This window comes from Microtus oregoni, unplaced genomic scaffold (assembly GCF_018167655.1).
Source record: "Microtus oregoni isolate MIOR12 unplaced genomic scaffold, Mior012 000001F_ref0000356, whole genome shotgun sequence".
In the NCBI taxonomy this organism is placed as follows: domain Eukaryota; kingdom Metazoa; phylum Chordata; class Mammalia; order Rodentia; family Cricetidae; genus Microtus; species Microtus oregoni.
The window spans coordinates 51,321,363-51,333,876 of record NW_024543060.1 but is presented as its reverse complement, the minus strand read 5'-3'; the positions used below and the strand labels follow the sequence as shown (position 1 = coordinate 51,333,876).

The 12,514-nt window shown below is 45.8% G+C and overlaps 1 protein-coding gene across 31 annotated transcripts in view; it reads left to right on the top strand.

Annotated features, from left to right (window-relative positions):
* The window catches only part of Dock9 (dedicator of cytokinesis 9), a 250,834-nt gene that overhangs the window by 126,043 nt on the left and 112,277 nt on the right, over positions 1 to 12,514 (top strand). For all 31 annotated transcript variants that reach the window (XM_041670162.1, XM_041670154.1, XM_041670102.1 and 28 more), the window contains exons 3-4: positions 8,184 to 8,273; positions 11,730 to 11,812. In XM_041670162.1, coding sequence (XP_041526096.1) covers positions 8,184 to 8,273; positions 11,730 to 11,812 — 173 coding nt within the window. The remainder of the gene's footprint in view (positions 1 to 8,183; positions 8,274 to 11,729; positions 11,813 to 12,514) is intronic.

The following is a 12,514-nucleotide window of genomic DNA, read 5'->3' as shown; positions in this document are numbered from 1 at the left end:
TCCAGCCCTGGAGGAGTGTGTGTGGGGTGTGTGCATGTGTGTGCCGTTGTCGGAGGGGGTCAGAGAGTGTTGGCTTCCCTGGAGCTAGAGTTGCAGTCTTTTGTCAGCTGGCCAGGGGGTGCTAGGAATTGGTCTCCCCAGCTCTGCAAAGAGCGGTGTGCGCTGTTAACCATCTCTCCAGCCCCTTTCTGGGAGTTCAAATTAAATTTCTCCCTACACTAAATGGAATTCGTTCTCCAGGCTCTTACAGGTGAGCTAAACAGTGGGGTGGGGGAGGGACCGCTTCTCTGTGAATGGCGTCGTTAGAGGTGAACAGACTACGTGTGTGCATGGAAGGCTGGGACAGGAACTCGGAGGTGTGTGGTGTGGGAATGCCCTGCATGAATGTGAGTTTCCAGCGTAGCTTGGTGCTGGAGTCATTCATGAGCAGCTCATGCGCTTTGGAACAAATGCTTCTGCCGATCCTTGGAGAGTCGCCATCGCTTCTGTGTGCAGTCAGCCAGCTGCAGCACCGCTCCCAGAATCCTCTCCTGCTGCGGTTTTGACGTTGCCCCGGATCCAAAAACATTTAATGTACAGACCAACCCAGCCACGTGGCCTTTCCAGGAGACATCAAAGTGACAGAGTTCTCCGGACACACGATACACCGCACAGCTGGTCAGGCCTGGAGAGGGAGGGAAGGGGAGTAGGGAGCCCTCCTGATAATAAACTGTAGTTGAAACTGGAGATAACTTTAAAACATTGATGTGGATGCTGCATTCCTTTGGACTGACTGAACATATTAATAATTAACAAAAAAAAAAACCCATCTCGGGCTTCTCATATGAGGAAGGTGGTGGGCTGGGCCGGGGGACACCAGTTTCAAGAGCCCAGTGTCTTCTGTGTCGCCTGGCGGTGCCTTGTGCTGTTCATTTCTCTCCACTCCCTCAGGTAGCTTTCACCGACCAGGAGTTGTCCTTTTCCGTGTAAATGGAGCCGTGATTTCTCAGATAAATACCTAAAATTTGCAGCGGTCCCAAGGGATAATCCTATGAATAAATAAAGCCAAAATAGTGATAAATCTGCCATGTTCTGCAACAGATTGTGAGGCGGCTCTCAAAGACGGTCACGTTTTGGGGGCGTGGTAGCACATGCCTATAATCCCAGCACTTGGGAGGTGCAGACTGAAGGGAGCTTCAAGGGCAGCCTCTTGGCTACCTAGTGAGTTTGAGGCTAGCCTAGGTTCCTTGAGACCCTAGTGAAGAAAAGCCTGCAGTTCTCGGACCCACTGTTTCTCACCAGTGGCTGAGCCAAGACGACCCCACCCAAGGTTGTCTGCCTAGTGCCCCATCTCCCTTCTCCTGGGAGAGCAGCCACACGCCCTCTTCTGTCTGTCCTTGGCGTCTGTTTTTCTGTCTGAGTGAGGCTACCCCCAGCTTTCTGCTTCTGGATCATCACCAGCCCTGCAGCTGGCTTAGGTTAGAGCCCACCCACTTCTCTGAGGTCTCTTCTCCAGTTCATTGTTCTCGGGGTCCCTGGGGGAAGGGTGGGCCCTTTGTTCAGGCTTCTAATTAAAATCTTATAACATGTGATATTTATATGCACAGTGGATATGCATACTTCCTCCCCAGGAATTAGGAGTATTTTTTGAATAGTTTATGACATCCTCAAGTGAGTAACCAGCGTGTGTGGAGCGGAGAGGAGTAGAAAATAAAGATGAAACCCGACTCCATACTTTCGGCAATTCTTATTTTTTTGAACCATATAGTGAGTCTTCCCGCTTTTTGTTTGGTTCTGAAAAGTAACTTGGGCATTGTAAGTCAAAACACATGCGGTGTTCACCTTTTCTCTTTTTACTGAAATTTCCCCCCTCTTTGGGTTTCTCATAGATTGGTTGCCAGCACTCAGCTGTTGGGAAGGGGTGGGACTCAGAATTCCCGCAGAGGAAACCTGGAGGTCCTAGAAGGCCAGTTTATGGATGGTGGAAAGTTCAGGCTTTCTCCAGGATTACACAGAGGAGGAGAGGCAAACCTCCCCTCGAGAGCTCTTGGGTTTCTGGCTTCTATTCAGAACCCTTCCCAGTGTCCTTCCTCAGATTCTGCCGTGGGAAGTTTAATGAAATGGTTGGCTTCAGATTTCTTCTCCTTGGAACCTGAGCTTATGGGTGTTGGGGCGAGAGGGTGGGGAGTGGGGGAGAGGGTGGAGAGAGGTCGTTGGGGGGTAGTGTAGTGGATAGTGTTTATGGTCACATGTGTAAGATAGATCCCCTCATCCCCTTGGGGTCTGGACAGAGTTTAATCTCAGTAGATAGGATTGCAGCCTTTCCTGGGGCAGAGCCAGGACAGGGGGAGTTGCCAGGTAAGGAACTGTTGCCTGCCTTGCTGTGTCCCCCCCCCCTCTCCCCAGGTGGTCCACACAGCTCAGAAGTTTCCTACTCTGACCTTATAGCTAGCTGGGGACCATCAAAATGTTTGGAGGGAGTCATTTCAATCAAGAGAAAAGTTCTTAAAGTGAAAATAATCTACTTGAATGTTTGAATTTTAAACCCTACTGGGAGATGGCAGTCCTGGGTCTGGTGACAAGGCTCCTGGTCCCACTGCATTCCAAGAAAATGAAGAGTTTGGCTTGGGGCTCTTCAGGGTCCACACTTCCTTCAAAGTGCCTTTGGGGCAGAGGACATTTCTCCTTCCTTCAGTTTCTACTGTTGCGCTGGTTCCTTGGAATTCCTCATGAGAAGCTAGTCTGTCCCTGGAGAAAGTAAACCAGGGGTTTCTCAGCGTCAAAGGCTGTCGGTATTTAGCCACACCAGCAGATGGAAAGTTTTGATTTCTAAGTTGTGTTTTAAACTTGGAGGTTCCCATCTTGCTAGTTATTGGGGAGTGCTTAACTATACTTCAGTCTTCAGATGCCAGCCACCTCTCACAGTGTGAGAAAGTCTCCTGTTCCCTTTCCTGTTAAACACTTTCTTAGTAGGACAGAGATATAATTGGGTCTCCATTTCCCCAGATTCCCTGTCTGTGGATTCAGACGACATCAAGCTGAAAATATTTGGTGAAAAGAGCATGGGCAGACTGTGTGTGACTGTTCCCTAAGAGGTGCAGCATAGCAGCTGTTTATACAGCCTGGTACCAAAGGAGGTGTGAGTAGCGGCCGGGAGAAACTGAGAGTTAGACAGGGGAGTAAGCCAGGCTCTATTCAGATGCCCACCTAAGATAAGGGACTCTGGTATCTCTGGGTTTTATAGATATGGGAGGTCCTAGACCCAGTCCTTCAAGATCACTGAGTGATGCTGTAATTTAAACATTCAAAGAGTGGAGCATTTGTATTAGGACACCTTATAAACTACCTTAAATTAGTGGAAACTTCGAAGTTGCATCGAGTTGGCCTCCCTTTAACCTCTACAGAGAGAAAGAGTCGTATTGTCCCCATTGCTGTGGATGAGGGAAATAAACAGGAAAGATGAGGTAATTTACGCCATGTCGTAAAGCAAGCAGGAGATTCATTGAGAAGAAAACAAACACTGGGGTTGTTATTTACCGTTTTTTTGATGTTCGTGTTTGGAAATTGGATAAAGACCCATCCTTTATCAAAAGTGGTTATAAGGGACAGGAATCGTCATGGCTGCACATGCCTTTGGGCTCAGCAGCAGGAAGGCCATGAGCTAGGGCCACCCTGCGGCGTGTTGTGAATTCCAGGCCAGCCCGTGCTGTGTGGTAGAAGCCCATATACAGTGTTAGAGAGAAACTTAGTTCATTCTTTAGAAGGGCTCTGTTACTCACTGAGTAGCTCTTAGGAGATTGACTTGAACTGTTTTATAAGTCCGATAAATGAAACTATAGAAATTTAATGTTAATTGGTTTGGCATAGAGAAGACAATGGTCTGAAAGTAATGTTTAATACACAAAATCTATAGAGATGTTAAAATAGAACATTAGCTTGTGCTTAGACGTCCCTTGTCGATTTATATAATGGATCGGAGAGCGTTCGTCTTCATAGGAAAACCTTATATGCAGTAATGGGTGGTGATTGGCAGTTCCCTTTTCTGTCCCCATTGACTGTTTTCTTCATTCCTGAAACCTTTATCAGGTATTCATCGCAGAGATACAAGCAGGGGAGATGGCACTTGGCCTTAAAGGAACTCAGAATCTAGTAGAGGAAAAGGCATGTGCCTGCAGGAGAATGCTGGATAATGTGCCAGCTGCCAAAACAGGTCTCAGGGACATTGTTTTAAAGTTACTGAATGATAGGGTCAAGCATCAACTCTTCAGGCTCATAGACCAGATATTTGATCAATGTGACCAGACTCAAGGGAACTGATATGCATTTGCTGACTCCACAAGATAAGCAAAGATAGTATTTTATTAAAGTACGTTGGAATTTCTATTAAAAAAATAGTCAATCTAAATATTTTTGTTGGCTTTGTGTCTTTTCCGTGTAAGAAAGTCAAAATGGAAAAAATGGAAAGCGTATTATAAAGAAGTGAATTGTCGAGACTGGGCTTAGAGTGAAGGTCATGAAGACGATAGTTGGTGGCATTAGTGGCGACTTCTACATTCATGACAAGTCCGCTAGACCCTCAGGGGATCTGACCTGAAGGATTCCAGCCTACTACACAGGTCCTGCTCTTTCTGTGACCTGATTTATCCCCTGATTGATTAAAGTGGTAGGTTTAGTTGAAAGTCAGTTGAAGGTCAAAGGCAGTATTTGACAGAGAAAATATACTTAGTCCTAGACTGTCTGTCTGTCTATATATCCATCCATCCATCCATCCTTCCATCCATCCACCCACCCACTCACCTACCCACCCACCCACCCATGATCTCATGTGCATGCATCCCAGGCTGGTCTGGAACTCGCTATACTTCTGAGGATGACCCTGAACCTTTGGTTCCCCCACCTCTATTTTCCAAGGACTGGGGCTCCAAGCATGATGGGCTCTCAGGCTTAGTTCACTCAAACCCAGGGCTTTGCCCAAGTGAGGCAAGCGCTCAACCAACTGGTCTCCATTCCCAGTCCAGCCCTGTTTTTTAAAACATAGGTGATCTCATTCATTTTGTTTTGGTCTTATCTTTAGGTGTCTCTCTTGCCCGTTCTTGATACAACTCGAACCCATCCTTCACCATTTCAGCGTAAAGACCGATACACCTTTGTTTGATGTTCTATTCTGTTGGATTTGGAGCCCCGCTGTTTTCTTCCATGTCATCCTGGAATTCAGTGCCCCTCTCCGAATGCTCTTCTGGATGGAGTACTCTAAGGCATATTTCCTTCTCTTGTATGTGTTTCATGAGAGTAGCAGATATTTCTTATTAAATATTGTATCTTTAGCCATTGGATTCATCTGGAGGAAGGCCAGGACCCAGACAAGGTTTGGCTAGATAGGTAAATATTTATGTTGAGCTCTTAAATGATTGTTAGAATATTTTTCATGAAGGGAAGACACCACAGTTTGCCCTTGGGATTCAGCGGACACCCACTTTTTATCTAGTCACGTGACCTCTTTGGGGCACCAGCTGAGTCAAAGGAAACCAGGTTGCAGAGTGTCTCTCAGGCTTGCTCCATCCTGTGAGTCAGCCTTCTTCAGCACTGTGCTTTGCTGCTCGGCCGCTCCTGCTCCCTTACCACCATGTTTGATTTTTCTGTTCAGTAACAAACCACCCTGGAGCCCAGGAACTTGCTGGCCATGTAACCCACCGAGTTCACTTTGAGTCCAGTTTGTGCTTCCTGTATCTTCATGGACATGGGACCATTCATTGAACATGGACCTACACTCCTAAAGAAAACTGACCAGCCTGCTGTCTCCGGCAGCCTCTCTGTCAATTGTAATTGGAGGTTTCTTTCCTATCCACCAGTTCCCGAATAACCACTCAGAGGTTTAATATTGCTTATAAATGCTTGGCCGATGACTCAGGCTAATTGCTAGCTAGCTGTTGCATTTAAATTAACACTTCTTTTAATCTAAGTATTGCCATGTGAGTATGACATTACCAGTTTGGCTAGCTGGAGGGCATCTCCCAGACTCTACCCTTCTTCTCCTGAATTTCTGCTTGGATTTCCCACCTGGCTCTATCCTACCTTGTCATAGGCCAAAGCACCTTTATTTACCAACCAATGAGAACAACACATATTCATAGCTTACAGAATGACATCTCACAATAGTCCATGGCTCTTCAGCTATGGAACTGTGAGCCCATCCCTCCCTCCGTGCTAGAGTCCTGACAGGTGTGGTTTTGTGCAGGTCTTGTGTTGAGGCCTTCTGTAGCAGTTTGCACCTCTTTCCCATGTTTATGATCATGTATGTCCCTAGCATTTCCATGTTTATGATCACACATGTCTCTAGCATTCCCATATTTATGATCACGTATGCCGTGGCATTCCCATGTTTATGATCACGTGTGTCTCTAGCATTCCTTGAAAACAGTTTTACAGTGAAGGTCACCATTTGTTTGAAATATTCACTAAGAAACCAAGACCCGGGTCGTAAGAGTTCCCCAGGGGCAGAGTAGATAAATAATTCACCGCACAGAACTTGGGTGGAGGACAAGAGATGCATCCCTTTCTTTATATAGTGAGGAAACCACCCTCTAAATACTGGCTTCAAGATGGCTCTGGAAGATTGGCCTGCTGAGAGGAAATATCAGAGAAGCGGCAACAGCTAGAGAAAGCAGCCCAGGGAAGACCTGGAAGTCTGAAGCTGTGGCAGTCCAGAAAATAACAATAGTGGACAGATGGGATTGCAAGAAGCTACACAGCAAAAGAAGCCGTTACCAGAGCGATGAGCCACCCACCCCACAGTGTGGAGAAAGTCTTTGACAGTTGCTCCTTCTTCTTTCAAGATTAGTATCCATATTAAAGAACTGAAACAAAATTTAAACCCACAAAATAAACCAAACGATAAGTAGACAAATGAATTCAGGAGCTCTCAAATGAAGAAGGAAACATAGCCAGTAAATACATGAAAAAAATGTTTAAGCTATTTATTGGGCAAATACAAACAGAAATTAGGTTAAGATTTCATCTTACCCCCCAGTAAGAGCAGCTATCATTGAGGAAAAAATGGGGGCAGGAGAGGTGACTCAGTGGTTAAGAGCACTTGCTGCTCTTGCATAGGACGCAGGTTCAGTTCCCAGCACCCATGCGGAGGCTCACAGACATCTGTAGCTTGAGTTTTAGGAAATCTGATACCCTCTTCTGACCTCTGTGGGCACCGGGCATGCATACGGTGCACATACATCCAATATAGGCAAAACACTTGTGCACATAGAATAAAAGAAATAATAAATAAATAGAATGATAAAATCAATAATTTGGAGAGAAATGGACCCATATACATTGTTGGCGGGACTGTGAATTAGACCAGCCACTGTGGAAGTCAGAGTGGAGGTTCCTCAGAAATGTAGAAGTAGAGCTACGCACAGGTCTATCTGGACAGTCCGATTGGAGTCGGTATAGTGTGGAGACTCCTCACATCTGTCTGCTGCAGCACTGCTCACCGTAGCTGTTCGTAGTGGGGACTTATCCAGCGTGGAGAACAGAGGTGTGTGTTTTCACAGCAGTGGGGTAGGGCAGACTCGGAAGGCAAATATCACACATTTCCTGTCATGTAGAATCTAGAGGTGTTTTGTTGTTTGCGTGGTTGGTTTTTTAAGAATCCAGACGAAAGAGAGACTGGCTGGAGGAAAGACCAGAAAAGGGTAACGGGTGCGTTTGTGGGCACAGTCACAGTATGTGGTGTGTACGTATGGAGATGGCAGAATGAAATCCCTGACTTTTAGTCAGTGTGTAAGTCGGTGCTAATAAAATAAAAATGTACGACTGGAATCTCCTGAAGCAAGGGTAGCTCTAATCTTCAGAGGCAAGGGGTGGCTTTCTTCCTGGTCTGTACAGTCATTTAATAATGAGTGATTGATTAGCCTGCACTGCTACCTAGTCTGGGTACTGGAACTTCAGAATCTCACCTGGAGCTGTTGCCAGTGACCTCAGGAGGCCGCTGTCCTCACCTGCTGGGGGAAACTGGAGGTACTTTGTATGCTCTGGTCCTATTGCAGGGCCCTCGGCTGCACTGTAGACCTGGCTCTCTGTCTTCACAGGCAGGGAGGGCCCTCGGCTGCACTGTTAGCCCAGTTCTCCGTCTTCACAGGCAGGCCCCTCGGCTGCACTGTTAGCCCGACCCTCCATCTTCAGCTCTTCCTGTGTTCTGTTCACAGACAGCCATCCTGAGGCGGCAGGGGCGGTACATGCGCTCCACGGTTCCCGTGAATGCAGAGGAGGAGGCACAGAGCTTATTTGTCACTGAGGTAGGTTTTCATTTTCTCCGCATCACGTGCTTTGTAAAGATTTTTCCCTCCACCCCTGCCTTTCCGCGAATCTTGTTATTTTAATGGATGTTGTCAAAGAGCTGATGACAGTTTGATGACAAGAATTCAGATGGGGTGTTTTGGGTGTGTGGAATGGTCCCAAACACCCACGTCTCCAGAGTTGACCCTGTGGACATAGACTCAAGGGTGGCTCGTAAGGGGATCGCTGTCCTTAGTGCGGACCTTGGTCATTAATACAGTTGGTAGTGGTTGATTCAGCAGTGCATCATGGGATCTTTCGCTCCACTTGTATGTTTAACCAGGTGATGATATCCATACCTGACCGCCCCGATCTGTGTGCAATAAAATCACTCTATCTGTGTTTGAGCACACAGATCATAGCCTGAACCAAGAGACATCATTACTAGATTGTGTGGTTTCGCTTCCCTTGTGTGTGTGTTTATTCCTTCAGCTGTTTTTAGGTAGAAGAAACTAGTTAGTTTCAGTAATTTTGTTTCTTGAAGAGTTTCTTCCTTTAGAAATGAGTTTGGGGGCAGCAAGATGACTCAGTAGAGAAAGATCCCTGACACCAGTTTGATCCCCAGGACCCACACGGAGGAGAAAGCCTCTGACCCTCACCCATGTCTGTGACACACACACACATGCACAGACACAAACACGCACGTGCACAATATAGTTAAAAAATGAGTTAGGCCCTTTTCTATGTGGAAAATAGAAAGTGCGTTAGAGGAAGTGTGTTCCTATCAGTAGAACTGCAGGTCAGCTCTGCTTTTAAGGTGAAGACCAATTAAATAAGAGAGTTTTTTTTTTTTAGTGGAGATGTAAAAAAAAAAAAAGTCTGCATCTAAAGTGTTTAAAGCAGTGTTCTGTCTTTCTATAAAGATAGTGTCCTGTCCCTTTCCTTTTCACCACACTAGTGCCTTTGATGTACACACTAGGTGTGTTCATACAGGCTTACACACACACTAGGTGTATTTATATAGACTTCCACACACACTAGGTGTGTTTGTACAGGCTTACACACACTAGGTATGTTTATACAGGCTTACACACACATACTAGGTGTGTTTATACAGGCTTACACACACACTAGGTGTGTTTATATAGGCTTCCATGCACAGACTAGGTATATTTATACAGTTATAACCATTTCTTTAAAGGCAGGCTTTGGAAAATGTGACTTCAGAGAAAACCTGGCTCGCAGCCTGTTTTCATGGCTGATGTTTTATCAGTACATGGCCTTGCCCATCTGTTTACATATTGGGCTGTAGTCATAATACAACCGACTTGAGTAGAGACAGTGAAATCCTGAAAATCACTGGGTTATGACTCTCTTGATGTCCACAGAAGGTTTGCTGACATCTGCCTTAGAGCATGTGACAAAATCATCACTTAGTTCTCCCAATTCATGAGAAAGTTGGGTTTTTGTTGTTGTTGTTGTTGTTTTAGGGTGGGCAGAACCCTCAGTGGCATTTTCGAAAGACTTGTTTGTTCTTTTAAGATTGCTTATTTAGCTGTACCTATTTCTTGTGTATGAGTGCTCTACCTGCACATGTATGTGGACCACATTCGTGCTGACACACATGGAGGTCAGAGGAGGGAGCTGAACCTGTGTCCTCTGCAAGACCAATAAGTGTTCTTAACTCCCGAGCCATGCCTCCAGCCCAGGTTATCTTATGTGTGTGTGTGCATGTGTATGTATGTTTGTGTGTGTGTGTGCATGAACACCGTGCACACATGGAGGTCTGAAGGCAACTTGCAAGAGTTCGTTCTCTTCTTCCAACATGGGCCTCCAGAGGATCGAACTCGGGTTCTCAGGCTTGGTGGCTGCTTCTTTAACCAGTGAGTCCTTACAAGTTTAAACATTTAGGCATTGTATTTCCCCATTTTGCTTGAAGTTGTAAACAGGTGAGTATTCATAAAAACATCCATGCTACCCCCTTTGTCCTTCCTCCTTGCTTTTCATCACCTGGGAACACGCCTGTGCCTCCGGGTGGCTTCATGTCTGGTTAGGAGGTTGGTGCTGTGGCTTGATGTGCAGGCTCCTGCGAGACCATCATAGCTGGATAAAGACAGGAGGAGTGTGCTAGACAGAGCCATGCCTGCCTCCGAGGGGCAGCTGTAGGAAAACCCATAACCACATGTGACTTCGCAAAGCCATATTCCGGGACTTTGGATTCTAATTTTGAATGTGGTATCTGAAACCCAGGTGTGAGAGTTTTGCTGGAAATTGTGAAAAAGCATTTGTAAGAATAAAATAACATTTTAAAAATGTTTATAGTTGTGTGGTCAAAGGGAGAGAAGTTCTCACCTACCCTGTCTGACCCTGCTCTTGGCCCTTCCCTCCTGTTTATTCTACCTCCAAAGAATAATCTAGAACACCCACACTCCCTTCCCTTGGGATCGTTTGAAGCAAAGTTGCTTACTGTGTAAGAAAGATAAAAATTAAAAAAGCACCGATTGTTGTCGCTGTTGTGAGTTGGTGGCTGCTCAAACAATTGCTGTAAATGAAGTGGGAACAGAACAGGGGCTTTGTTCACAGACAGTTTTACCCCCCCCCCCAGCCCCATAATGAGATCTGGCACAAATACATCTTTTCACGCTCTTTTTCTCTCCCCACTTTTGTGTATGTCAAGAGCTAGCCATCTAGAATTTCACGTGGACCAAGCGGGCTTTAACAAGCGGGGCCTTCAGCTGCTGAATTCCACCCATTCATATGCAAAGATGTAGCCCTGTAAATCATCAGACTGCACAGCCCTCAGACGGGTGCCCAGGGCAGATGGGCGAAGGGCACCTTGCTCCTGTGTAGTCATGCAGTGAGGTAGTTCTGATGTAGTGTGTGAACACTAATGTCACTAAACGACGCTTAGCAGTGGCGTGCCTACAGTACACACACACACACACACACAGACACACACACACACACACACACACACTGAATTTACATAGTGACTCGTGTGAGCCTGTGTGAGAGGCTTTGGGAATGATGCTGGCTTTGAAACCTCAAAATTCTACATACCTTCTCCAACAAGACCGCACCTCCTAATCCTTCCCAAACAGTTCCACCAACTGGGGACCAAACATCTAAATATATGAGCCTCTAGGGGGCAATTCTCATTCAACCCACCATAGCAGCGTAACTTTCTTTTATATAAAAAATAGATTATAAGCCAGGAATAGTAATTGCTATTTCAATGTCTCCATATAAAAACTGCGGCCAGATCATTTATATTGATAACTTGAAACAGTATCTTTCCCAAGGGTCATATTTCACTGGTTCGAAGTCTCACACCTCCTGGAGACTCTGCAGGTAGAGCTTTGACTGTTGATAATTGGTGGTAGAACTTTGGAATGTCTCTAGGGTCTGACTCCGCAGAAAGTCACCTGATTTCTGTATCTCTGATTTTTGTTTTTTGTTTTCTAAATCCCCCATAGTGCATCAAAACCTACAACTCTGACTGGCATCTCGTGACATACAAATATGAAGATTACTCAGGAGAGTTTCGGCAGCTTCCGAGGTGAGTGGGCTTCAGGCGTGTGTGTGCTGAGGAAGACGTGTGGCTTCATTTGCACAGTCAGAGTGGTTGTGAAAGCACAGGAGATTTCTGTGTGCATGGTAATATCTTTTGATTGCAAGACTCGATGTCATACTCTGATGGGGTGAACAGCACATAGAGGTGGCTTGATTCTGTTCAGAGAGCCAGAAAGTTTCCACTGAGGTGTGTTAGAGATAAGGCCACTGTGGTGAACTATGATGCAGTGTCGTTTTATGGTTATTGGACTGAACACTTGTCCGCATTTATTAACTGTGTGAGGTAACGAGTGTCATCCTGACGTTTCCTCCACGTCTTTGATCAACTCTGGTCCTCCTTACGCTGTTCTGCTTCCCCTCCCACCGTTGTCTTCTCTGTGTTAACACACCCTGTCCACTTTCTTGTGTTCACATCCGCTGCACACGCTCCTGGCTCCATAAGCGCCTCTCATCCAAGTATGTCCCGTGCTTTGAGCATGTTCTCCCCTTTCCTGTCCATCCTGTACGTCCTTGGGCACCTTCTTTCATGTCATCTGTGCCTCCATGATTTTTATATATCCATGTAAACTTTAGGCTCCACATAACATATGTATTTGTGTTTTTTAGACCTGGCATAATTGCTGTAATATGAGTATTTCCAGTTACATTCATTTTTTTTTTTTTTTAGATACGAAAGCAATTTCATTCT